The sequence below is a fragment of the Boleophthalmus pectinirostris genome, unplaced genomic scaffold (genome assembly GCF_026225935.1).
Source record: "Boleophthalmus pectinirostris isolate CB_2022bp ecotype Guang Dong unplaced genomic scaffold, ASM2622593v1 HiC_scaffold_17, whole genome shotgun sequence".
Classification (NCBI taxonomy): domain Eukaryota; kingdom Metazoa; phylum Chordata; class Actinopteri; order Gobiiformes; family Gobiidae; genus Boleophthalmus; species Boleophthalmus pectinirostris.
The window spans coordinates 14,098,122-14,126,066 of NW_026571115.1; the positions used below are offsets into that span (position 1 = coordinate 14,098,122).

The 27,945-nt window shown below is 38.1% G+C and overlaps 1 protein-coding gene across 1 annotated transcript; it reads right to left on the minus strand.

The window, feature by feature from the left end:
- Window positions 1-27,945, minus strand: LOC110169546 (C1q-related factor). Its single transcript, XM_020935091.2, has 2 exons — window positions 27,319-27,945; window positions 1-180 (listed from the first exon to the last, which is right to left on the minus strand). The coding sequence occupies exons 1-2, from the start codon at window positions 27,925-27,927 to the stop codon at window positions 1-3; spliced, it is 789 nt and encodes a 262-aa protein (XP_020790750.1). The 5' UTR covers window positions 27,928-27,945.

Sequence of the window (27,945 nt, forward strand, 5' to 3'; positions counted from 1 at the left end):
TCAGTCTGCGTACAGGATGAAGCCAGAGAAGGTGCTGTATTTGTTGTTGTTTCCTCCATGAGCTTTGCCTCCGTCAAGTTTGATATAGACCTCGTCCCCAGCATCCAGGTGTAGTATGACGCTGTTGGACGCATAGTCATAGTTCTGGTCTGCGTCCTGAGCGATGGCGCTGGCTCGGACCTGAACAGAGAGAGATGGTGGGTTTAGTGGGGGGATCACATAAGGATTTACAACAAGGGCTATAAAGAGGAGATATGATGAGGCCTAGTACACACAGCCAGTTTTGTGTAGCCACTAAGTGAACTGGTGTGGAAGGGGGCACTCCACCCGCGCAAGGCATGTGTAGTGAGCTGAATGTAAATTTCTGAAAATAATCTCATGTTCCACAAAAGGGCGTAAACTTGTTTCCCTGGAGACAAGAAAGTGACACTACCAGGTAGAAAACTCATTTTGACTATTTGTGTCTGCAATCTTCTTTTGCTCATTACCCAAAGCTCATGACCATAGGTGAGGGTAGGAATGTAAAGCCTTTTGACTCTGCCCCTTCATCACCACAACAGTCCGATACTGCATCACTGCAGATGCTGCACCAATTCACCTGTCAATCTCACTCTGCCTCCTTTCCTCAATCGTGAACAAGACCCTAAGAAACTTGGGGCAGGGACTCTCCACCCGCATGGAGAGGGCACTTTTTCCCATCGAGAACCATGGCCTCAGATTTGGAGGAGCTGATTTTGTATATTAAACACTTTAAAGACCATACTGTAGAACATTTCAGAGCTACGCTGGACCTCCATGTGGACCTCCCACTGGTAAAGAAAGGTGGTGCACTGTAATGTGACAGTTTATTTGAATTTCCTGCCTCAATTCATATTTGTTCTATTTTTAAACAAAACAGTAACAAATGGCTGCAGAATTAGAATTAGAATTAAAAATATTTCAACTGATGAATTGACAAGGTAGAGAAATAACACTGAATAAAATAAACATACAAATAAGCCTAAACACAAAGTAACTTAATGCAACTAGTGACGATGATTTCTGTACTTGACTGACACACAGCTGGACAATTAGACCTTGACAAGACAAGAATAAGGTTACACAACATTTTACACATTAAAAATCCATTAACACAAACACAGACTATAGAGCGGAACACAATATGACAAATTAAATGTCATTATGATGGCAGAGCTAATGAAGAGAGCAGAAATTGTGCCAAAAATATATAGCAGTTTTTGTTTTTATGCCAGAGTAACAGCAGAAAGAAATGGGCTTAAAGATCCAGTCTGTATGGGGCCATTATGTTGTCTAGTTTTAATAAAAAATGAATGATTTGTGGTGGTCAGCAGCTCAAACAGCAAGGAGTGAATCAGTGTTTACATTATAGCATTTTTTCACAAACAGAATAAAAGGTACACTAAGCATTTTCCAAGTGAAGGGTCCACCACATGCTGGTCTAAACTAAACTTTATCTCCATGCAAACAAGGAGGGAATGCCACCAGGCCAATTTACAGGCCATATCTGTGGAGAGGCGAGTCCGGTCAAAGTATGAATGCATGTTTTTAAGGTACTTTTTAGCATTGTGTTGGCAGAGCTAATGATGGGAACAGAAATTGGGCCAAAAATATATCAGGTTTTGTATTAATGCCAGAGTAACAACAGTAAGAAATGTGCTTAAAGATCCAGTCTGTATGGGATATTATGTTGTCTAGTTTTTACAAAAATGAATGATTTGTGGTGGACAACAGCTCAAATCTTCGCTTCAATTGGTATTAGACCAACAGGAGCACGCAGGGTCTCTGAAACCTCAGGCCTTTCTGTCAGATGGATTTATGGTTTCAATCAAAACTTCAGCCGCTCAAATTCTGCCCTAACAAAAGGTCCTTAACAATAGAAAAGTCAACAGCAGCCAGCGCTCCAGGGTTCACGAAGGGAGGACTGAGAAATATTATGGGAAAGTACTGCAGAAGATGGTTTTAGAATCATTTAAATATTCTGTACATTGTGAGTTCAACTGCTATTAAAAATTAGTAAAAGGAATTAGAATAGACCTGCACCTTTCTGGTAGGGGGGTCTGTCAAATGATTTTCTGTGTGGAGATGTTATTGCTTTGTCAGAAGTGTTTCACAGTATGGCTTTAAACCTTTCTATCATTATGGAGACCAAACCAGGCCAAATTACAGGTCAGATCTCTGGAGAGGCAAAGCTCACAGTCAGAATGCTTGTTTTTCTACGTATTTTTGAGCAATGAAGCTACCTGTAATTGAATAAATATAAGGTAGATCTGTTTAATGCCATGTTGCGGAATATTCAAAGCAGAGCAATGTCATATCCAGACCCCCAACCGAAAAGTTACACCTTTAAAGACACACTGTAACTTTTCTGGTAAAGAGTAATAGACAATTTCCTTTGCCTGGAATGTTTCATAGTATAGTATTAAACTTCACCACTAGGCCAGGTCAAGTCTGTGCAGAAACTCAACTATGCATGTTTTTCAAGATATTTTTGAAGAATAATGCAATATAAATATTTTTAATGCTACACTTTGGAACATTCCAGCAAAGCAATAATAACTTCACAGAGTCATGCAGGTGGAAGTCCAGACCCACCAGAAAAGTGTACGCAGCAGAAGAAGTAATCATGATTTTTACTTTTAGGTTTTATATTAGAAGTTACTGAACTTTGTAGTTTACTTTGTCAACTTCTGAGGAAAATGAAAGAGAAAAAAAAAAAATCAGGGCTTGACTTTAACACCATGCCAACTGGCCAAATGCAGGGAGATTTGTGTATAACTTTGACCAGTAAGATTTTTAGCTTGCACTTTCTCAGGGTTTCCTGGTACCAAGTCATTCGGCAAGATTAGACACAAGACAACCCCACACAACACATCCACTATCTACAATTATGTTTGAATATTAGAGTTTAATATTTAAAGGGCCTGTATTATGCTTTACAATGTTGTTTCCTCATCAAAAACATTCTTGGAGTTGTGCTTTGTTTCACTCACATATTTTTTTACTCAGAAATCCTGCATATTTAGACTTTTCTCAACAGTAAATGGACCTGTCAGTCTCTCTAAAAGATAGCTGTTAACTTGAAAACTACTGCTTCATGACATGACAAGATGGAACAGAGCGTTTTGAGCTTTGTAGAGACTAATAATAAAGGATTACTCAAACTTTTGCAGAGGTAACAGCATTATAATATAGTTTAGAGCTCACAAGAATAAATTTTGTGTAATATAGGACCTTTAAAGACTAACATAAAAAGAACTAGAGTGACAGAGTGATTAGTGAGTAAAAGACTCCCCATCAAGCCCTGCTACTACAAATGATAACAGAAAATATTCATATCAACAATGTAATATTCTTGCCCTTTTCGCATTCAAAAATCTCAAGTATTCCTCCTATGTGACGTTGGCAAACTTAGTGGATCGCACCAGTGACATCCATAAAGGTCATTTGGTGGTTGCTGCCGGCTACAGCTGAGGCTCTCGGACCAATTAGACTGAGCCGTGTGCAACAGTCACGACCTCTGACCCCACTTCGACCGCACACCGCCGTCTTTGGACAGTGACATTCTGCAGCATTGACAAGGGTCCGGCTCATTGTGGTAGTTACAGATGAGGCTGTGTAAAGTCTGTGGGTAATTTAGTGGTACAGTGTTGTAGATGATTCATGCAACCAAAGTGTCATGGTCAAACACAGCTACTTTTTTCTCACTGAATTGAAACTGAAACAAAAGATAACAATAATTCAAATGAAAAATGCTCTTATCTTTGTAACCCTCAGAGATACTCACAAGCAAACTGTGAATTAATTTTTTCATAACATAAGATTAAAGTTTTAAAGCTACACTAAACATTTTTTTTCCAGTGAAGGGTCTACCACAGACTCATCTCCAAACTAAACTAACCTTTATCTCCATGGCAACAAGCAGGTGACCCCACTATGCCAAATTACATGCCATATCTGTGGAAAGGCAAGCCCCATCCAAGTATGAATGTATGTTTTTCAAGGTACTTTTAGCATTCAAAACACCTGTAACTGAATAAATGCCAGATATACAAGTTTTTTTTAAATAAAATTGTATTTCGTTTTTTGTGTGTAAAAAAAAAATAGTCGTCTTTTAAGGGTCTTGTTAGGACCCTTAAAAGACGACTATTTTTTTACCACAGTATTGAACCCAACTTTAATGAAATGGAATCGACCAAAAACACGAAGATCATTATTTTTATCAATTTGCAATGAAAATAGGAAAACAGTGGACAATATACAGTACATCCTTTAAAAGCCACTGGTTAAAGAAGCCAATTAGTCACTTAGTCTGGTCAGCAAGGTCGGATCAGAATCAATGGTGAGTGTTTTGTGTGGCTCATTATCAGGTCTCTAAAGTCCACTTGGGCACAGGCTTTGGACCAGTTCTGTACAATAAATGCTCAATAATGCAGTTTTGTGCCAAGTGTGCACATGACAGGCGTAATGGCCAATAAGGAAAGTTTAGTTAAAAACACTCATCCTGTTTAAAGGTTTGTGTGGATAATGTTTAGAATCAGATCCGTGGAATTTTACCATAATTCATTTTACTTTGGATATGTTTAAAGTGTAAAAATCTCCATCTTTTACAAATGACTGCTCTTCTAATTATCCAACTTAATTTTGAAAAAAAAAAAAAAAAAGAAAGAAGAAATAATACATTGAACTGACTTTTCTAAAAGCTTTGACATTAATGACAATTTTTAGACATTTTTTCCATCTAAATTCATTAATGTTGATTTTTGCACTGAAAAATACTGTTTAATTCTGTAGAAATACTGTAGAATTTTAATAAAACCATGCATGGAAAAGGTAAGTTTCATGCCACACAATGTAAGAGATTATAGCCACAGATTATAGCACTAACAATAAGGATGTATGTTTTTCTGTACAATAAAAATTACCTTGTTTGTTTGTCTTTATTTCAGTCAATTTTTTGGGCTAAAAAGTTACATACTATTCATCAACAAGTATTTTTGCTAATACATACAGAAATCTGTCACAGAATAATTCACAGAGATCTTATTTGATGTTTGTAAACTTAGTAATATACCGACAATATTGGTAACATCTTCTTGATTTCCACGCACTCAAATCACCATTTTCAGTGACACGCACTGTGCACACAGTAGTAAATAAGACGCAGATCCGTTAAAAGCACTTGATAGAAACCAACTATGTCTCCGGAGATGTGTTTCGTGGTGTAGCCTGGGACACAGGGGTCACTGATCTCTCATTCGTTTGAACAGCAAAAAGCATTTAAGTATCCGAGGTGCCATTTGGGTGCCACTTTAGCTGAACCAGTGTGCAGGAGTATGTGGCTAATACCACATTAAGAACACGTCTAAACAACAGCCTCTTTCAAAGTGTCTGAGCCCGAGAACTACTTCAGCTGACCTCCTCCAGAATCACCGCCTTTTATCCCACGCGCTATTCACAAGCCCAGCCAAATGGACCCACATTACCACCGCAGCAGCAAGTTGTTTAGTTTAATGCACTGCTACATTCCTTGGAGAGAAAATAATAATATATGAACTCAGTGGATTGAATAATGTGACCGACTATGCTTTTGTAAATAGTACTTTTAGGGCTAGAGATACTGCAGTAGAGTCGGATTTGTGCAGGTGTAAAACAGTAATAGGAGATGGTGTGTATACAAGATCACACTGAAACTGTTCGAAGGCCCTCATTACTCTATTTCCTGATCTATGTTGTAATGTTGTTTGCTTATCAAATATATGTCTTGAGTTGTGTTTTGTGTTCATTCACAAATGTTTAACACACAAACCCTGCATATTTAAGTTCTTTTCTCTCTTGTGGTGTCATGTGGGAATACACTGTGTGACCAATTGATCATCTCTACTGAGCTAAAGGTAAAAGGTAGCTGTTCACTTGAAAACTTTTCCTTCGTGACATCACAAGGTGAAACAGAGCCTTTTGAGTTTTGGAGATGTACACAGACTAATAATAAAGATTACTCAAACATGTGTGAATGAAACAAAACACAGCTCCAGATTTGTTTTTTGATGAGGTAACAACATGGCGTAAAGCTCAAAAGAAAAGAGTCAAATTTCTCAAACAGACCAAAAAGACCCTTAATTTCAATTAAATTTTTAGTAAACAAAAATGTCATACAAATATTTTGATTTATCCATACTTGTTTAAGAACCAGAAAATACATTTTCATTTTAATTTAGAAAAATTGTTGTGCATTGTTTCATGGGACACTGGTTTGGTTTAAGGGTCTGAGATTAAAAAGTGGGATCGAGTCTCCATGCATTGTTTTAATTTATTTATATTTAGTGTTTTATAATATTTGTATTTTTAGTTGATGGAAATGTATGTACACAACAAGATAATTTTTATTTTTTTTAATGTTTACTACTTTCTACATACATGTGGAAGACATCAAATATATAAATTAGTATATTTGTAATTATTGCTGCTTTTGAAATAGTTTTATTTATATATTTAGTCAACAAAATTAACTCTGATGTAAAATTAGAATATCAAGTATATGTTCTATAACAGTGGTTTTCAAAGTGTAGAACTGTAATGCAAGTGATAATCTTGTGATTTATGGTCCATACATTTTTGTCCAATATCATTTACTGTTGTTTTTTAGCACATCTGATGACTTACAAACACATGATCTGATATGATTAATATAGGGAGAATCCTACCATATATTAATTAATGTCAATATCACTCACCCCTACGCAAAATACAAACTTGTGGTGAAGATTTCCCCCCTGATCTGTCTCATTCCCACACCTTTGAGAAGTGCTAGGCAGCCTCTATAAATATTTATTGCAAATTTTATGTCCATAGTAAACAGCAAATGATCTTTTTATGAACAAATAACCAACCACAGTCATATTTATTCATTTACATTCCCACATTTCAAACACAGTGACTTCACAGGCAGAGCAAAGGGTTGGGGAAGGTGAAGATCTGAGAGATAACCATGGTTTATACAAGTAGAAGTGTTAAAGGTCCTATATTACGCAAAACTGACTCTTGTGAGCTTTAAGCCATGTTATAATGCTGTTGCCTCCTCCAAAACATACCTGGAGTTGTGTTTTGTTTCATTCACACATGTTTGAGTAATCCTGCATTATTAGTCTGTCTACATTTCCAAAGCCAAATAAACCAAGTGATTCTTGGGTTGTATTCATAGACTGTATATATATAAATGAACATAGCTATCGCACTAGCTGCCACGTTCCAAATAGGAAGTTCACATGCATATTCATAAGAGAGAGCCTGGCTCCAAATTCGCCCCTGTAACAGTTAGCCTCATGAACTTCATTTGACTATGGGTGATGTCACACTGGCTTAGTCCAATTCTTTATACTGTCTATGGTTGCATTCAAGCCCTTAATAAACATGCTTGATTTGATTATAACAGAAGGTGGGTTTATAAATCAGTTTACAAAGGCTTTATCACTATAAAGTTGTGATGCTGCAGTTCCCCAATTTAAACATAGAACTATAATCAAATCTGGAAGGTGAAGCCAAGATGGTGTCATATTATTTTCAATGACCTGTGCTCATAGGTACTTGGGCCCAAAAATTATTTTCTTTTCCACATTACTACCTCAGTACAGGCTAGCGCCTCCCACCCATGTTTGTAACTTGCACGGAGCGATGCATTATGACCAATAAGTCTTACAAAGCTAAGTTTTAGGCAGTCACCATGATACTTCACTAGGTGGAACAGAGTGTTGTATGTTTTAGAGAAAAACTCAGCCTAAATATGTAGGATCTGCTGCTGCTTTTCTCCATCCAAACTAAACTAAACTAACTCCATGGAAACAAGTGACTCAACCAGGTTCAACCATAGAGTGGTGAGCCCCATCAAAGTATGATTTTTTTTTTTTTTTGGTTTTCAAATAACCAGCCACTGTTATATTTTTATTATCCATTCATATTCCTACATTTCAAACATATGGGTGTTTATAAGCAGGACAAAAAGATGAAGATGTTAACCACTCTACCACTGTGCAACTAAGCTCATCCTGAATTATCTTTTATCCTGTATTTATCCTGTATTTTTTCAGCTAAATCAATTAGAGTGGACAGAGGAACACCACTAAGAATAGACTTGATAGCCGTCTCATACAGTATTAAGACCAGTTGACATATAAGACCCAATAATATGTGAAATATTGTAAATTTTTCTTGTTTATCCTGATGATTAAATGTGGCTGAGCTCATATCGATGTGCAAACACTCGCTCCTGTTCTAATCTTCAGATGCTACGAGTCCAGCGCATATTAATCTGAGGCACTGTACCCACGCCATGCAAAGTCAACACAGCCTTATTACAGGGAGAGCACAGGTGAGAGAGGAGGGGGGAAGGAGGGAGATACAGAGAGAGAGAGAGAGAGGGGGGGTGAAAGAGAAGGGGAGAAACGGGGTTTGGGGGAAAGAGTGGGAGAGGATGAGGAGGAGGAAGGCAGAGGGGGAGACAGGGAGAGAGGAATCGAAAGAGAGGGGGTGGGAGAGAGAGAAGGTGAAAGAAGGAGAGTGAGGGCACAGAGAGAGGCATAGAAAGGGTGAGAATAAGACAATGAATGGAGGGGAGGGAAGAGAGAGCTGGAGAGAGAGGAGGAGAGGTGGTTGAGGGGCAAGAGAAAGAGGGAGAGAGAGAATGAGAAAGACAGGGAGAGAGAGGCAAAGAGAGGGAGGGCAGGATAGAGGAGAAGAAAGAGGGAGATAGAAGTAGTGAGGGAATGAAAAAGAGGGAGAGCGATGGTGGGGCAAGAGAGGGAAGTGTGCAGGATTTGTCACCTGGGATTTTAATGAAACTTTATAAAAATATTGACTTTATCGGAGGCAATGGAGGAAGAGCATTTTAACCTCAGAGTCTGGATTTACCTGGTGTTAAGGTCGGGTTTATGAGATTAATAAAAATGTGTCTTTAAATGTCATGAAAAGTATATTTGCTCTAAAACAACATGGGCCTCAATAAATGTGATTTTTTTTAAAGTGAATTATAAAAAACTGATGATCGTGAATAAGGATGGAGGAACTTTTCACCTACGTGCCAAGAGACATAACATTGTAAATAATACTGATAATGCAAGTAGCTCAAATTGTGCTGTTCTACCTTACGATGTTATGAAGAGTTACGTTTCAAGTTAACAGACGCCTTTCACTTTTAGTTCAGTAGAGACACAAAATTCCAGGGTTGAAATTGTCTGAAATGGTTCCAGTGAAGGTGTGTGGAGTTTAAAAACACAGTGGAGCACTTCCTGTATCACCACATGACATCACAAGGTGGAACAGTGTTTTCTGTTTGAGATCAGAACTCAGCCTAATTGTGCAAGGTTTGTGTGTTAAACATGAATGAAACAAAACACAACTCCAGGTCTGTTTTTAATGAGGAAACATAATAACATAAATCAGAAAATAGAGTAAAATGGGCCCTTTAAAAACATTTAGAATAAAAATGAGCTACCTCTTACTTCTTTTCTCTCACAAGGTATTGTGACAGTAAGCCTGAGTGGGGTGAAAACACTCCGTAAACACCCTATACGCACAAAGGATAGAAAAAATCTGCACACTTTACATATTATATAATCGATACAGCCTTGTTCAATTAAGGAAAGGCAAAGCACCATGGAAATATTGTTCAACAACAGTACAAGGCCACTTTGCCACCAGGGCTGATTCAAGTTATCAACATTCACACCCACTCTAAAACTAATTACTTATGTAACCAATCTAAAACCGTCATTTCATTTGAGTCTGAATACACGCAGGTGACACCGCTAGGCCAAGTCACTGATGCAACCCTGCTCACAAAACAAATGCATGTATTTCAAGCCAACGCATTATAATTAGTGCTGTCATGCGATTAAAAAAAAATGAGAGATTAATTAATTATGATCTGTAATTAATTAATCTAATTAATCTCATTTTAATCTCACCTAAAAATTGCTGAGAAAAGGCTTCAATTTGAGGTATTTTCATTTAAATTCATTATTACATTGTTGTGGCAGATCAAAAGACTGATATAGAAAAAAAAACAAGTGACTTGATAAAGTCATTTATTGTTTAATTAACAAATCTCCCCAAATTGTCTGTTGAGCCCAAGTCTCCATGAATAAGAAACTGTTTGCTGTAAAGCAGCAAAGACGAGGAAATCTGAACATAATAACTTTTGTCTACTTAAAGACAATAAAAAGTCCAGTCTTTCCTTAACCATATTAAAAATATTATTGATAGAGAAATGCTTTATATATGAGATCACTGGTTTTAGACCTGGTTTTAGTCCTGGTTTAGACCTGCTTTAGTCCTAGTTTAGTCCTAGTTAATCCTGGAATGAATTAATCCTGGTTTTTAGTCCTGGTGTTAGTTCTGGTTTGGTCCTGGTTTAGTCCTGGTTTAGACCTGGTTTTAGTTTTAGTTCTGGTTTTAGTTCTGGTTTAGTTCTGGTTTAGTCCTGGTTTAGTCCTGGTTTTAGTTCTGGTTTAGTTCTAGTTTTTAGTTCTGGTTTAGTCCTGGTTTAGACCTGGTTTAGACCTGGTTTTAGTTCTGGTTTTAGTTCTGGTTTTAGTCCTGGTTTAGTCCTGGTTTAGACCTGGTTTAGTCCTGGTTTAGTCCTGGTTTTAGTCTTGGTGTTAGTTCTGGTTTAGAGGCGCACAGGAGGAAGCGCGGTTTACGCCGCGTACGCGAGAAAACACGATCCACACGCGGCTCACGGGAGCACGTCGGTGTCCGCGCAGTAACTACGGAAGGAAACGTGGTCCGCGCGTTCTCAGGTTAATGATGATGATGAAGGTGTGTGTTTGTTTGTGTTTGTGTGTGTGTTTGTGTGCGTGTCCCAGTGACATTTAAGTTGTAGGCGATATTATATTTGTTATTTTCTTTTATATTTCACGTCGGGAGAATAATTTCCAAGACACGAATGTGTTTTTACCTGTGCACTGCTGACTCTGTTCTACTGGCTCTTCGACCTCGTCCATTGTGACTGACGCCGCCAACGTGAACATGACGTTTACTTACGCTCTTACTGCGTGCGTTTTGTGTGGGTTTCCGGCAATGAGTGGAATTACCGAAATAAAAAAATGTATAAATGTGTTTTTTTTGTGTATGTGTGTTGTTGTCCCAACAACACATAAAAACAGGTTTTATAATAAAGCAACTCGCATACAGAAACACTAAAGTTAGAGATTAAAAATGAGATTAACGCGATTAAAAAACATAACGCGCTAAATATGACTGTAATTAATTAATCGCAATTAACGCAATAATTTGACACCCCTACTATTACTACTATTACAAGTAAGCCGAAAGGGTTGCACATAGGCTGTCCATGAGTTCAGAATGATGGAAACATGAGTGCTGTTGCCATAGTGATAAACAATGTATAAAAAAATATATGTGAATGAAAAAGCTGCATACGACAAGATACTGATACCTGTCAAGATGGGTCCGAATGTTGATTTTTTTTTTTTAACAATTAAAAACAGGTTTTATAATAAAGCAACTCGCATACAGAAACACTAAAGTTAGAGATTAAAAATGAGATTAACGCGATTAAAAAACATAACGCGCTAAATATGACTGTAATTAATTAATCGCAATTAACGCGATAATTTGACACCCCTAATTATAATATCAGTAATAAAAATAAATAAATAAATACAAGATGGATAAGTACTGTGTAAGATATGTTAAATGCCATACTATGGAACATGCAAGCAAATATCTCCATGGAGACAAGCAAACAACTAGAAAAATGTCATAGTGCGCCTTTAAAGCACCCATATTATTTTGTTTTCTGATCTATATTATAATGTTTATTAATCATAAACATATCTGGAGTTGTGTTTTGTTTCATTTACACACATTTAACACACAATCCCTGCATATTTAGGCTGAGTTCTTCTCCGAAACAGGGAGGTGTGGTGCTCTACTGTTTTTTTAAACTCCATACACCTTCATTAGAATCAAGGATAATCAGGATAATTTCAGGATGGAAATTGCAAAAAAATAAAAAATAAATAAATAAAAAAGTTAAAGGTAGCTGCTAACTTGAAAATTACCAACAGATGACGACATAAGATGAAATAGTGTATTTTATAAGGTTTTATAGTTACGTGTGTGTATGAGACAAAACACAACTCCAGGTATGTTTTTGATGAAGTAATAACATTATAACATCGCTTAAAGTTCATAAGAGTCACTTTTGTGTAATAGGACCTTTGACAAACTACACTTATTTTGTGATGTATTTATGTATTAATAGCACCATGGTGTCAAACTGAACTGGTAATAGGTATCTATCATTTTTCCTTAGTCTCACCATCATGTTTGAAGTATGTCTGTCTGTAACATATGGTTATTATTACACCTAATACAATCTGAGTGATGGACTTGCTGATACACAGAGGCCGGTGTCATGATGAGTGAGGCCTTGTTGACGAGGTGAGATCTAATATAGTGAATATAGAGACTGCTCATGTACCTGATGGACAGACAGGGCCAAACGACAGGGGCGACAGGAGACGCACCACCTCCACTAGGAATATGTACAGGGGACAAGACAAACAGAGAGAGAGGGAGAGAGGAGGGAGGTGAAAGTGAGAGACAGCGAAAGGGGATGGGGGGATGAAATAGAGAGAAAAAGACTGAGAGATAAGTGAGAGAGAGAGAAAGCAGAAAGAGAGAAGAGAGAGGGAAGGGGTTGAATGATAGGAGAGAGGTGAGGGAGGGAGTGAAAGAGAGAGATAGGAGGGAGGTGAAAGGGAGAGCAGTGAATGGGGGGTAGAGAGAGAGACTGAGAGAAGAGAGAGAGAAACAGAGAAGGAGAGAGAGAAGGAGAGAGAGAAAGAGAGGGGAGGGGTGAAATAGAGAAAGAGAGTGAGTGAGAGAAGAGAGAGAAACAGAGAAGGAGAGAGAGATAGACAAGATAGAGAGATAGGGGAGAGGACGGGGCTGAAATATAGAGAGAAAGAGAGAGGGAAAGAGAGAGACGGAAAAGGCTGAAAGGGAGAGAGAGGGGAGGGAGTGAAAAAGAGAGAGAGGGAAAGGAGGGAAACAGAGGGGGTGAAATAGAGAGAGAATGAAAGAGAGGGATAGAGAGAGACAGAGTGAGAGAGAGAGAAAGAGAGGGGATGGGTGAAATGAGAGAGAGAGAGAGACAGAGAGAAAGCAGAAAAAAGAGACAGGGGAGGGGAGTGAAAGTGAGAGAGCGAAGGAGAGAGAGAGATGGAAGAGGCTGAAAGAGAGAAAGGGATAGAAGAGGGGGGTGAGGGAGAGAGAGAGAGAGGAAGGAGGTGAAAGTGAGAGACAGCAAAAGGAAGGGCGGGTGAAGTAGAGAGAGAGACTGAGAGAAGAGAGACAGAAAGCAAGAAAGAGAGAGAGTGAAAGAGAGAGATAGAGAAAGAGACAGAGCAAGAAAGACAGAAAGAGAAGGACAGAGAAAGAAAGAGAGGGGAGGGGTGAAACAAAGAGAGAGACAGAGAGAGAAAGCAGAAAAAAGAGAACAGGAGGGGAGTGAAAGTGAGAGACAGACAGAGAGAAAGCGGGGGATAGAGAGAGAGACAGAGGAGAATGAGTGAAAGAGAGGGATAGAGAGAGAGAGAGGTAGGAAGAGAGACAGAGAGAGTGAGAGATGCAAGGAGGAGTGTCTGAGGACCATGTAAGCCAAAGGTGTGAGTGTTTTCTCTGCTTGTGTCGTGTCCAGCGGCTCGTCAAGGCTCTGACTGAACAACATGCTGAAGAAACACCAGCACAGTCATGGTTTAATAAAATTACTGAATCCTCAACGGGACTGGAACTTTTTTATCATGATTTTTTATGTAATATATTTTTACTTCTGAAATTAAAAGAGTTTTTTAAACACATCAAAGAGTCAAATTATTCCTTTAAAGTCTGAACACTGCTCCAAACCGCATGCTTTTCCTGACAGAGGAGTGACTGTAGAACTCCCCAAGCATATCATCGACAATTAGAAATGACTCTACCGCAATCTTGATTAAAATTTGATTATTTGCACAGCCCTACACTTCTGAATGACCATCACAGAATTTGAGACAGTACAGAAATCACATTATTTATTCTGCTATAATCCAGCCGCAAGGGTCGCAAACCAGTTTACTTTTGACGCCATATTCAAATGCAAAATCCCCTCTAACTGGAGGCAGATCATTTGTGGTGTCAAGTTAACCAAAGGCAAGCAAAAAATACTCCTCTCGTTCTTCTGCTCTTGTCAAAACTGAATGTCACCGTTATCAATAATGACAGTGAAATATGTCAGATAAGTTTCGCACGACTTACTGCGTTTACAAATTGTATTCACCGCAGTAACTACAGGCCAATTGCGCTGGATTCGGAGGTTATGTTATACAAAGCAGCTGACAGACCCGGAGTTTCTTGTAAACGTTGTTGTCTGGTGTGAGTGTGACAAGGGCATGTCTGGTGGCGTCTGTGACAGGGATTTGTTGACTTGATGTTGAGCCTTCATTTTGGATCGACTAGTCTATTGGCCCTCCTTAAATCAAAGTGTGCAGGCGTTTAATTGTGTTTGCACAGTGCGCCCGTGGACTGCATGTGTAATAGCAGCTCAGAGCGTCAGCCCCAGAGCAAAGTGACAGTGAGATACTTTTAGACACTGGTGGAAGACGTACTCTATTTTATTACTTAAAAGGCCCAATTATACTATTTTCTGATCTATGTTACAATCTTCTCTCAAGCAGAAAACACTCCTCTTCACCATGTTCCAACTTGTGATGTCGTATGATATTACAATAATTACTGTAATGTGTCACCCCTCCTTTTGCTCTCCATGCTAAGTCACGCCCCCTTCAGAGCTCTATCACATTACAGCCGGTGTGTATTCCGCTGCACATTACATCAGGTTTGTGAAGTTGTATCCTGCTTTTGTATATTCATCAAAAATTGCATGGGTAGTGTAGACTCATACTACCAACCACATGTTCGGTTTGAATCTGTCCAGGAGAGATTGCTAGATTACCTAAACACACATGGAGGACATCTAAAACCTCAAGCATGTTTTTGATGTTTTTGATGAGGGACAACGTTATAACACTCTTTAAAGGTGCACTATGTAACCTTTTGGTTAAGGGTCCTTTACCTGCTTGTTTCTGTGGCTGTCATTGCTCCATAGTAAGATAATAAACAGCTCTATCTTTATTCATTAAATGACAATATTTATTTATTTTTTTTAGCTCAAAAATACCTAGAAAAACAGACATTCTGACTATGATGTACAGCTTTATCTGCAGACTGAACAAATCAGACAATGAAATAATAATGTCACTCACAAATATAACATTCAGTGCAATAAGATATCAGATATGTGGAGACATTGTTATGATTGTCTTTTAAAAACATAAATGTTTATTGTTTTGTATTGTCACTGCCTTTGTCTGTTTTAAAAATGGACCATGAGTCAGGAATAAAGATGATGATATGAGCGGAGTTGCCTTTCCACAGATCTGAACTGTACCTTTGTCTCCATGAAGATACAAACATTTAATACCATACTGTGAAACATTCCAGACTAAAGCTGAGTATCATTAAGAAGTTGCCGATACGATACATACCTCGATACATAGGCCAAGATACGATACATATCTCGATACAGTGATCTTTCGATTCGATACGATATCTTTCAAATTGATTCAATACAGTTCAATAAAGAATAAAGGCTAATTCATGTCTGTGACACTAAAAGTCTTTGTTAAACCACTTCTTGTGCAAAGTTCATATGAAACATCCATTTTAATCATCACAACAGTGAAAATGTCAAATGTGTTGCATAAACGAGTTTCCTTCCACTAAACAAGCAACAAAACTGTAGCGTTGTAACAAAATAATGTATTAAAATATACCAAAAAATACTCTTGGCAATATACCGATACAGCAGCCCACGATATCGATACTGTATCAGCACATTTAACAATACATATACATAATATATCGATATTTTGATATTTTTGCATACCCCTATTATAGACAAAGCAAGAACATCTCCAAGGAGAAAAGCATTTGATGGACCCTCCACCAAAAAATTTACACAATGCACCTTTAACATAACAGTATGCAAATTAATTGAATTATTTTCATCATGACTGCAGTCGAGGCTTTGAGGTCTTTTTCTCAGTGTAATTTTGAACTCTGAAGCCTTTCTGTTGGATTGCACAACATTACCATAACAGGAAACACAAATGGCACCTCTCATCAGAACACACATAGGTCTTCCTGCACCGTACAGGTTGATTTCTCAGTGTAAAAGATGATACCAGAATGAAATGGTTACAGGAGATTTGCCATCTGCCACGAAGAAAATGTCTTCTTGAATTAACAACACCGGCTGTTCCTTGTTCTCTGCCTCTCTCGCACTGCTGTCACTGCACGAACTAAACGCCAAAGGTGAAGTCAGGTGTCGGAGCTGATTGAGTGTTGGGGATACTTCCTAAGCAGTTCATCCCGAGAAGTCAAAGGTAGTTCAGGGCGACAAATAGGTCAAAATCAAAACCCCAGAAGATAGACCAGGTGAAGGCATCAACTTTGACCCGAAACCAAGCTAGTCCTTTCTCATCACTGCCAGTTAATTACATGCTGTCTACTCCTGGAACTCTGACAAAGAAGAACCCAATCATAGCTGGGAGCATTGTCTGCAAAAACACTTCTTCCAAGACGTTTTTACACCTTTTGTTCACCTGTATGTGCTTTTTTTTTTCTGTCTACCAATGCTTCCCCGAGGCGTCTTCTTCTTCTTCTGCTACATCAGAGTTTAAGAGTTTTGTTCTCAGTGTAAATGTTGTATGAACACTTTTACAGGTTTTGCTAATGTGACAGTGGGTTATTCACATGCTAGTAGATTTTATTCGTCACTTTGCTTCTGGAGGTGCTAAAAACTTAGATTTCTGATGCAGACATGGAGCTGTTTAAAGCCATTTGAAAACACTGACTTGGTTTGATTGTTTTACTATATTTTATTTTTACTTGTACATACATATTCTTATGCTTTATTTGACACCAGTTTCTTGTCATTTTTGCTACTTATTTTAAATATATTATTACAATTTATATTGTTGCTCCTAGTTATTATAATATATTGTGATGGGTGAGCTACTCTGTCCAAAAATGTCCCTTGTGGATCAATAAAATGTGTCTAAGTCTAAGTTTAAGTTTAAGAAGTAGAATGACTGAGAGAACTGGTATGAGCGTTGTTCAGTCAATACAAAAACAACATTGTCATGCCAGTGCTAAGCCAGGATAAGTGAACATAATTTATGATGGAACAATATCCAAAATATGTGGATATCACAATACAATACTATACCAACATTATTTATGCAGTACTTAAAAGATTTTATAGCTGGTCAAAGTGTCATACACAAACACAGAATTGACAAAGACAATCGAAGTCACAAGACAACTATTAAAAACATAGAAAACAATAAGACACAGGTTATTCTAGTTATGAAAATAAGAAATCTGCATCCCATCTGTTAAAATCCAGTGGGAAAAAATGCATTTGACTATATAATTAAAAGTCTATTGAAAATGTTATGGATTATGACAAACTCCTCCTTGGTCTTTATTGTTGTCTTGCATTAGGGAAGTCACACAGGTAGAATTCCCACAGTAAAAGATTAGATATGAGATTGGGACCATGACAACGAGAGAAGACATCATTTTGATATAATTTATAATAAACTAATAATTTTGGGCATACAATTTTTTTTATGTTTTTGCTGTCACTGTAGCACGACTTTATGGCTTCTCATTAGCTGTAACAGACGCTTAACCCTATTTTTATCCAAGTCAAATACAACACATGGAAAAAGATCATTTTCTGCATGTTCGCACAATCTTGCAGAAACTTAATCTTGCAAGATCTTGTAGCATGAGATCTTGTCACAGCCTTATAGCAGATAGGAAGCTTCTGGTATATAGGCTAGGGTCCTGTACTACATTTTAGTGCAGTCAACATGGAGAATTTACTGTTTTCAAACACTTAAAGGGCCCATATTACATTTTCTGATTTATGTTATAACGTTGTTTTCTCATCACCTGGAGTTGCGTTTTGTTTTATTCACACATGTCTAACACACAGGGGTGGTCTTAGGGGTGGGCAACGGGGCATCTTCTGGGGGGCGGAATGAGACCCCCCCAGTCTGCACCCCCAGTCCGCACATTTTTTTTTTTTTTCTCTTCAGTCAGTGTAGGATTGCCACTGCTAACTCACAAACCCCACAAATTTAGGCTGAGTTCTTCTCAAAGTGGAACAGAAAACACTCTGTTCCACCTTGTGATGTCATGTTGTGAAATAGGAAGTGCTCCACTGTGTTTTAAACTCACATTTAAAAAAAATAAAATAAAATTTCAGCCTTGGAATTGCCAATGTCAGGTGATCTAAAGGTAAAAGGTAGAGGTTAATTTGCACACTACTACATGACATCACAAGGTGGAACAGAGCATTTTCAGCTTTGGAGAAGTAGACAGACTAATAATAAAAGATTACTCAAACATGTGTGAATGAACCAAACACAACAACATGTGTTTTTGATGAGGAAACAACATCCCAACAGTGCGCAAGAGTCAATTTGGTGTAATATAGCACCTTGAATTCTTGGTTTTAATCATTTGAAAAAAGACTGTAATAACTTTGCACTAAAAGCTTGTTGAAACATTACAGAAAAAAGTTAGAACTTCTACAATATAGCGTTAGTTCATTCGACTTTACAAATACAAAGTCAAAAGCAAACAAAACATTTTTCAAGTCTAAATGTGATAGCCATATGTTGTTTTGAGGAGGTATTAAACACATGAAGTGATGTAGACCAGACTGTGAGTCATTAGGAGCCATTGACTGCATGCTTTGGTCTGAAGAAGGAGCAGGATAATTGTGGATATCAGCTAAATGTCAGGAGCATAGGGAGAGAGCCGAGGAAGATAGAGAAGTTTGCATAAGGAGAAGCAGGGGCGCACTTGTCTGCTCCCATATGGCTTTCATTATAATGGAGAGGTCCACAGAGTCAATACAGAACATGTTGAACACTATAGGCTTCACTGAGCACTGCGGAGTGAAGCAATCCGTCCTTCCCACGTCTGTGTGTCTAACATCAGGCTAATCTGCTCATAATATAATAAAGATGAATGTCTTGACTTAATTTCAAACTAATTTTGAGTCTAGATTTAAAGGACAGATATTATGCTGTTTTCTGATCTGTGTTATAAAGTCGTTTCCTCATCAAAAACATATCTAACACCCAAATCCTTCATGTTTAGTTCTTCTTTCAAAATTAAAACACTCTGTTCCACCTTGTGATATCATGTGTTAATACAAAAAGTTCTCCTCTGTGTTTTTAAAATCCATACACTACAATCATTTCAACTACCAGCTTGAAAATTACCGTTTCATGACATCATAAGGTGGAACAGATTTGGAAATGTAGACAAACTAATAATGCAGGATTACACAAAAATGTGTGAAGCAAAACACATCTTCAGGTATGTTTCTGAAGAGTTAACAACATTATAACATGAATTTAAACTGGCAATAAAGGACCTTTAATAGTGCGTTATGTCACTTAGAAGTGAAGGGTTCACCATGTGCTTGTTTTTATGGAGATTTTATTGCTTTTCCTGGAATGTTCCGCAGCATGGCATTAAACAAATCCATCTCCAGGGAAACAAACAGGTGGTGGACCAGGTTAAGTTAAAGGTCAAATCTGTAATTGTATAAATATAAGATAACATTAATGTCATACTAACATTCCAGGCGAAGGAATAATAGCAGGTAGAGGACCACTCAACAGAAAAGTTAGAGTGAACCTTTATTAAAATCTAAAATTATACTATAAGCAGTCAAATTTAGTTGTGTTTTTGTCGCAGAAGATAGAATCATATTTCACTTATTACTCTTAACATATTTTACTATACTTCACAAAATAGAGAAAAAGAGAATTTCTAGAATCACCACAAATAAATCATCTATATAGTGGAAAATATTTAGATTCCATATTCATCTTTTCTCCACTATAACTATCGTCATATGAAATACATGATTTAGAATGGATCTAAATAATTTTACATCATATTAAATGCACATATCCTATCATATCTTATCTTCCCTAAAACCATGAACATTGCACTTAATATTATTCACATATTTTCCACAGTCACTTGAGCTCATTTGAGAGATTGACACTTCTAGAGTCTGTCCCTTGTGTGTATGATGCCAGCACGCACCATGTGGAGAGCTCTCAGCGGGATCTGTGCTGAAGTAATAGACTCATTTCAGACAAGTGGTGGGCAGTTCGGACTTTTGAAACTTAACCAATAAATGATAGATTTTCTCAGGCGGCGGGCGGAGGATGACAGCCCGATGTCTTCTTGACATTTTCAATCTGCGCGGTATTTCCTAACAACACGGGCCAATCTTCATTTAATAGCCTTCGCACCTAATTAGGCCTTCTCTAATGTTCCAGTCGACCAAGTGTCAAATTCGATGTCCAATTACACAGCAGATCAAGGCCAAAAGGTCCGCCTCCTCCCGCACCTCTCAACCTGATTATAGAGGAGGTGTCATGGCGTACATCAGAGCGAATGGCGAGGTCTGAAGAAGGGGTTAGCGGGTAGCATGTAGGGAGCACGAGGAGGGGTCGATTTTATATTAAAGGTGCACTGTGTAACTTTTCTGGTGGAGGGTGCGCCATCTGCTCGTCTCCGCGGTGATGTTATCGCTTTGCCTGGGATGCTTGCCTGGGAAATATATATTGAATTTATTCGATTACGGGCGTTTTTATTTCTCAAAACTACCACAAAAACGTAACAACGTAACATATTAATAAATTGAGCAGGCCTATTTCACCACAGATCTGACTTGTAACTTGGTCTGTTGCTGTGGTCTGCTTGTCTCCATTGAGATCGTTAAAGGTGCATCGTATAACTTTTCTAGTGGAGGGTGGTCTGATGATCACCTGCTTGTTTCTATGGATATGTCATTGCTCTGCTTGAAATGTTTCACAGTATAACATTAAACAGATCTACCTTATATTTATTCAATTAAAGGTGGTTTTATCGCTCAAAAATCCAGAGAAAAACAATCATTCTGACTGTGGTTGCCTCTTCATAGATCTGATGTTTACTTGTGAAGCATAAACAAAGCAATAACATTTCCATGGAGAAAAGCGTTTAACAGACTATTCACCAAAAAAATTACACAGTGCACCTTTAAATTAAATGCCATACTGTAGCACATTCCAGGAAATAACGTGCGTAAAGACCCAAGCAGGTTTCGGACCCTCTACCAGTAAAGTTACACAGTGCATCTTTAAGGAGTAAGTGTGATTTGGTGTTTTTTTTCTTCCTTAGAGCTAGTCTCCCCAGGACAGGACTCTCTCTGTGTCAGCGCAGAGACATACAAAGGAGCTTTATGCAGCAGTCACACCACGATGAAGAATGGTACGCCAGAACATTACTAGAATCTTAACATCAATCATGGCCATGTGTAGCCTTGGCTTTCATTTGGAGTGATGCTACTAGTTATTATTATTACAACATTCTGAGCATTCTTACAATTGCAAATGTATATAAGAAATATATACGTATGTGTTTGTTAGGGATTTCTGTTAATTTTTTTTTTGTTATGATTATTGAGAAAAGAAACATCATGATTTTCCTTTCATAATAATTACATTTTAGTTCTCACTATTATTCTTTTATCTGAGTAGTCACAATTATTGAAAAAGCCCTGGACTCTAATTTAAAGCTTATTCCTATATACCACAAAATTACACACACCAAAATTTGGCCTGTATATTTTACATATAGGACCCAAATCTTCATTTCACTGACTAAACAGCAAGCTAAAAATGTCATCCATCTGAATAAACCAGTGTTTGTCTTTAACACATTTGAAAGAAAAGTGCAGTTTGTCGATAATGAAATCAAACATGGCAGAGGCTGTTCCAGATGGCTCCTGTTTAATGTTAGGATTGACACCACATGCTCAGCACAATGCGTGGGCTTAACCTGACTGTAGCATAAACATTACATTTGTGTACATTAAAGAGAGGATGATGGGAAAACTGGCAATAGTAAACAAATGGCCATGTTATTGTGCAAGAGAGTATTATCAAATGTCTCGTCTATCAGTCTACTTACATTTTTATTGTTGAGAATCACTTTTAAAGATGCACTGACTTTTGTGGTGAAGGAGCTGTCACTTGTTTACCTCATGAAAATATTATTGCTTTGTCTGGAATCACTTACTTTTGGCAAAACCATAACATCTCCATGGAGAATTGGTTTGAGAACCTACACCTAAAAACTCACATAGTGCCCCTTTAAGCTGTAGTTTTAAAGGTGCGCTGTGTAACTTTTCTGGTGGAGGCTCCGCTCACTACTTTTCTCCATGGAGATGTTATTGCTTTGCCTGGAATGTGCCACAATATGGTATTCGACTTGGCCATTTCCATAAAAACAAGCATGTGACGTTATCAAGCTAAGTTACACAGATCTACCGTATCGAAGAGGTGAAGAGGTATTTTTGAGCAGTAAAAACAGCTTTATTTGAATGAATGCAAGATGAACACGTTTAATGTCAGTACTGTGGAATATTCCAGACAAAGCAATAACATCGTCACAGAGACAAGCAGGTGGTGTACCCTTAAATTGCACCTTTAAGCGTCTTCGAGTGTCCAAAAAAGTATATACGCTTTATGTATTATCATTATCATTATTATTATTATTGTTATTGTTATAATTGTAAATATTTCTAATGTATTATTGCACATTTTAATACAGTTAGTCTAATCCGTTTGGTTGCGCTTAGATATCACATTTTTACATTGCACTTAATGAGAAAGTAAATTGATTTATGGATATCTAAAATTAAGTCTTACCTCTTAATTTATTTCTGCAAATGTTGTTATAACCATCACTTTTAAATTATAGTATAATTTCTCAAAGCAATTGACATTTAACATCTTCATTAAGCGAAAGAAAAAATGTATGTTGAAATTTTTAATGTACGAATGCTGGCAACACAACTCTAACCTGAAAACATTTAATTTATTTGACCCGTGTCACATCAAAACGATTTATGTCCATTGATGAAAAGTCTAGAGGAGATCTGGAGGGCAGATCACAGTGGGGGAGGGTGCAGAGGGAGGGGGATGGCAGGGCAGAGGGTGTGGTACTTTGGGAGGTTTGGGGCGAGGGGAGGGGGGGTTACATGTTCCGTTGTGTGTGTGAGTGGAATGTAACCACGGCGATGGCGGGGGGGGGGAACAGCCACGAAGGACACCACAGCTTATTAAAGGAGGAGACAGAGTGATTATTCAGCATGGCCCTCTTGAGAGACTGACGCTGAAGTCGTTGCTTTTAATTAACTCCGAAACGGTTTTGCGGATTAATAACAATATTAAGAGGGGAGCGGAGACGAGGAGCGCAAACACTTTCTGGATCTGGTTCAAGCTTTTTAATTACAGTGAAATAGACTCTTTGGCACAATAGCACAATAACTATGTCTTCACAGCGTCCCTCAGGCCTTCAGCGCATCTGATGAATACGTCTTAATTGTCACTGTTCTGAGGACAGGTACATGATGTTAAAGTATTAAAGAGACACTGTGTAACTTTCCCTGTCTTCTGGGATAGATATCTGTTTGCGGAAAATCCCAAAACAACAACTAGTACTAGTACAAATATTCAACATTTATTAAGTGCTTAGCAAGTCTGCAATGTTGTATTCACAAAGACTTTTTTTGCATTTTGAACCATCTTAAAACACTTCTCATTGTGTTTTGCTCCATTAATGTTTAGTTCATTCATCCTGTTTATGTAATCTTTCTAATAAAAAATAAATAAATAAAAAAAAAAAAGGATGCCAATAAAGGCTAAAATAATGCAAAATACATCCACACACAAGTTTTAGTTTAGTATCATTTATTAAAAGTTAGTAATATAAAGAAGCATACAGTTTATTTAATATTTTTAGTTTTAATTGCTAATTGGGGCCCCATAAAGATATTGCCCATGACCCCCCACAAAGCCGCAAACAGCCCTGGATAGAGGAAAATTATAAAGAAGGACTCAAGTTTGGGTTAATTTACCTTTTAAACATGACTTTCCATACAGTTTTCAGGTTGCATATTGCCGTTTCTGCAAGTTATTCAACAGTGGCAGATGATGAGTAAGTGTTATGGGAATGCAGAGTGACTTGAAATCTGAATAACTTAAAATAGACGTGTCTGTTTGTTTACCTGGCCAGCCGCTTTGTCGTCTAGCATAAAAAAGTGTTAAAAAAAAAAAGTGTCAAAAATCCCAGGGACAAATCTTGCTTTTTCCTCATGTGAGCAAGGCGAGATTTTGATGTTATATTGTAGTATAAGAAACGCATAGCAGTACAGAAGTTGGATACCACTGTGGAGTTTGAGAAAGAGCCAAAAGATGATAAAACACTGGTATTGTCTTCTATTCCCCTGGCATTGCACTATACACCCAGCTTGTATGGATTTTTACTGTCTTAATGAGTGGAGGAAAGCGCTGGTACGACTGCTTGGACTTCCCTGTACTTAATCAACGATGAAGCACACGGTGAGCGCATTTATAACTATTCAGAGCCGTTAACTGCGCTCGCCTCTTGGGTTTTCTATTCAAGCTGGACTAATAAACACATGCAGACAGAGGAGGGGGAAAAACCTGACTTGATGCTTTTGGCTTTTGCATAGGGTTAGGGTGAGACTCAAAAGACGCAAAATAAAGAGGTGAGGATCTACTTGATAAACATTACATGGGTCTCGGGAGAGGTAGAGCGAGCGAAAGAACTTAAGTACCCTGGCATCCTCCTCCAGGGATACGCAACAGAAGGAGTTTTATGGCAACATATGTTCTGTCTTACCCCATTATATATCAGTGCTTTTTACGCCCCTCCCGTAAACAATATTGGTGAGTGAGATGTTTTACAAAGTGGGGAAAAGGGGTTTGTGCTGGCGTGAACTTGGAAAGGAGAAAGAAATTAACCTCTGGTAGCGGTAGTTCAAGCCGTGAAGCTCTGCCAATGGTTGTTATTCACTGTTAGCACTGTGGGTACATCATATTAACACTTTAATCAGAGCTGGGCAATGGAGTTTGTATGTTAATAATGCATAAAACTCACAGAATAGAGGAGGAGAAATAAGCTATGCAGTCTGTTCCTGTGATGTAATGAAAATGGCAATGATAATGATACAACTTTTTGTTGTGGAATGTTCGGTGTAAAGACATAAAATCCTGTAGCTCTATTGCAGTTCTAAAAATATTACAGAACAAAATATTAGAAAGATATAGAGGAAATAAGGATCATTAATGAAAATATTATGTTGTACGTGTTTGCATAGGAGGATAATGGTAACTGTTAAATTAAATGAATGAAATGAAACTTTACCCTTTCCATTTGGGTGCACATCATAAAGTAGAAGAAAATATTTTAAAATTAAATTAGATATAAATGTAATAAATGTTTCCTAAATAAATATAGTGATGATGATACTTGATGATGTATTGTACAACCCCTGTAGGAGTCTTGTATATGTCATGTTGTCTACATGTGGTGTCTTGTACAGCACATAACACATGACACATGCTACTGTTGCTATGGGAACAACAAACTTTTTTTTTTAAATTAGATTCAAACTAAGTCCGTTATCAGAAATAGAATATTTCTACAACAACTGGCGTCATGCCAAAAATACTAGGCAAAAACAAGATGCTCTTCAGATCATATAGTTCCAGTTTATGAGGGCTTGACTGCCCAGCATAACTTTCAATATGTAGCCAATTATTATTATTATTATATTGTAAATTTTTAAAAAGCATAATGCAATTTAGATTAAAAAAAAAAAAAAAGTCATTTACCAGATTTGCAAGCACACACTTTCTCAGTTTAATTTATGTGCCATTTGTTGCAAGGAAAAAACAAGCCAACTTTTACACCATTTTGTTTTCCGAATGCATAGTCCCTTTGTAATTATATTCAGTTGATCCAATCTTGGCAAAACAAGTTTTCCCCAAAACTGTGACTAGACATTTTATGAAATCTGTTGCAGATGACACTTAAGACATGTGATTGGAAACTGCAAAGTACACTGGCACACATTACCGACGTGAGAAGAGCCTCTGGAGCGCAAAATACAATTAGAGAACCATTAAAATGATGCATCAAAAAAAATCAGGCGGGAACAGAGCATGTCACAGTAGTGTAATGTGTTAGATTCAGTGTGAAACCAAGGGCAAGGGGCACAGGCGTTGCAAATCAGCAGCGCTTTTTATACAAGTTAACTCAACCCACTCTCAGGTTCAGAAGTGTTTGTATTAATAATTGTAAGTGCTAGACCATTTCTTTTAAAATGAAGAGATTCACAGCACTTAAAAATAATAGAATTAAGGAATAACAAGCTATATTAATTAATGTGCATGTATGCCTTTTTAGCTGTTCAGTAGCATAAGCTAATACTGGTAACACTTAAATATAATAACAGCTATTTACAATCTTAATAAAGCACGAATAAAGACAAGATTTATAATGAGTTTTTTAAGAATGATTCCGGCTTACTAAATACTTAATCAACGGATTAGGAATATATAGGAGTTACGGTATTACTTAAGTAGTCACTAAGTAGTTACTGAACCATTTTTAATAAACCATTTCTTCCTTAACTAATAAAAATTTTCTTCATTATGAGTTAAGTCTTTTTTGTGTGTTTTATTGGGGGAAAATAGGGTGTAGCTATAATAAAGTGTTACCATATAATACTATTTTTGAAACAGTCCAGTGAAACATGTATTAGGGACATCTTGGCATGCTTTGTCCGTGCGTGTATGTCAGAGAGCATCACGTTAAAGTGGACAGAAGCAGGAGAAATAAGGACACATTGTCACAGTGTCTGGAGGCGCGCGGTGAGCCACAGCTGTGCGCTCGAAGCTCAGCCGCACCACAGATGTGAGAGGTTCTGTGGCTTTGGGAATGAAAAATGTATTTAACAAAATATTAAAATCTGAGTCATGAAGAGATGTGCAGATGTGAGGCAGCAAGAAGGTGCAGATTGTGTAGGAGGATCATTTCATTCTCTCAAGCAAAAAGTACAAGAGTGCAGCAACTTGGAGACAGTTAAATGATTCACAATGTCAAATAAAGAAGCCTGTCTTTGAGATAAACAGAGCCTTGTATAGAGTACATACAAAGCTCATGTGGAGTCATTTGAAACTTGAGTCTAAAGTGATTCTAAAAAGTGAGACTGACCTGTCCGTTCTTGCAGAGGTCTGCCCACATGCTGGTGCCATCTCCCCCTCTCATCAGGACGTGGTAGATGAAGAAGTAAGTGCCTGGAATGGAGCAGATGAACTTGCCAGACACTCCGTCGTAGTTGTTGCCCAGGTTTGTGACCACATCATCAAACTTGAGGATCTCGTAGCCTTCATGTGGGTTTTTAAGTCCAGCGTAAAAGGCCACCCGTGGGATGGTGTTGTAGGTGGCGGTGCTGATAGCTCCGTTACCCCCCAGCCCCAAGACCCCTGTCCGGCCCAACTCCCCTCTGTCACCTGGTGGCCCAGCTGGTCCTGGTGGGCCGGGCTCTCCGGGAGGTCCTGGGGGTCCAGGTTTCCCCGGCCGCCCGGGCTTGCCCTGTGGCCCCTGCAGCAGCGTGGAGGGAGGGAGCACATTGCTGTTGTCACTGAGCGCCTCAGCCTCGGCCTGCAGCCCGGTGGAGGTGGTGGAGCTGGGGGGAGTGCCCTTGTTCATGAAGGGGTCACACACCATGCGGCAGGTGCCCAGCATCTCGTAGTGTCCCGCGTCAGTGCTCACGGAGCTCACAAGCACTGGGATAAGCACCACCAGCACCAGGACCAGCATAACCCCCACAGCAGCCGC

What these genes read in the sequence shown, in the direction of transcription:
- LOC110169546 (XM_020935091.2), bottom strand. Translation starts at nt 27,927, where the DNA reads ATGCTGGTCCTGGTGCTGGTGGTGCTTATCCCAGTGCTTGTGAGCTCC. An exon ending in ACCTCTGCAAGAACGGACAG is followed by an intron (nt 181 to 27,318) that starts GTCAGTCTCACT and finishes CTCTCTGTTCAG; the next exon opens with GTCCGAGCCAGCGCCATCGC.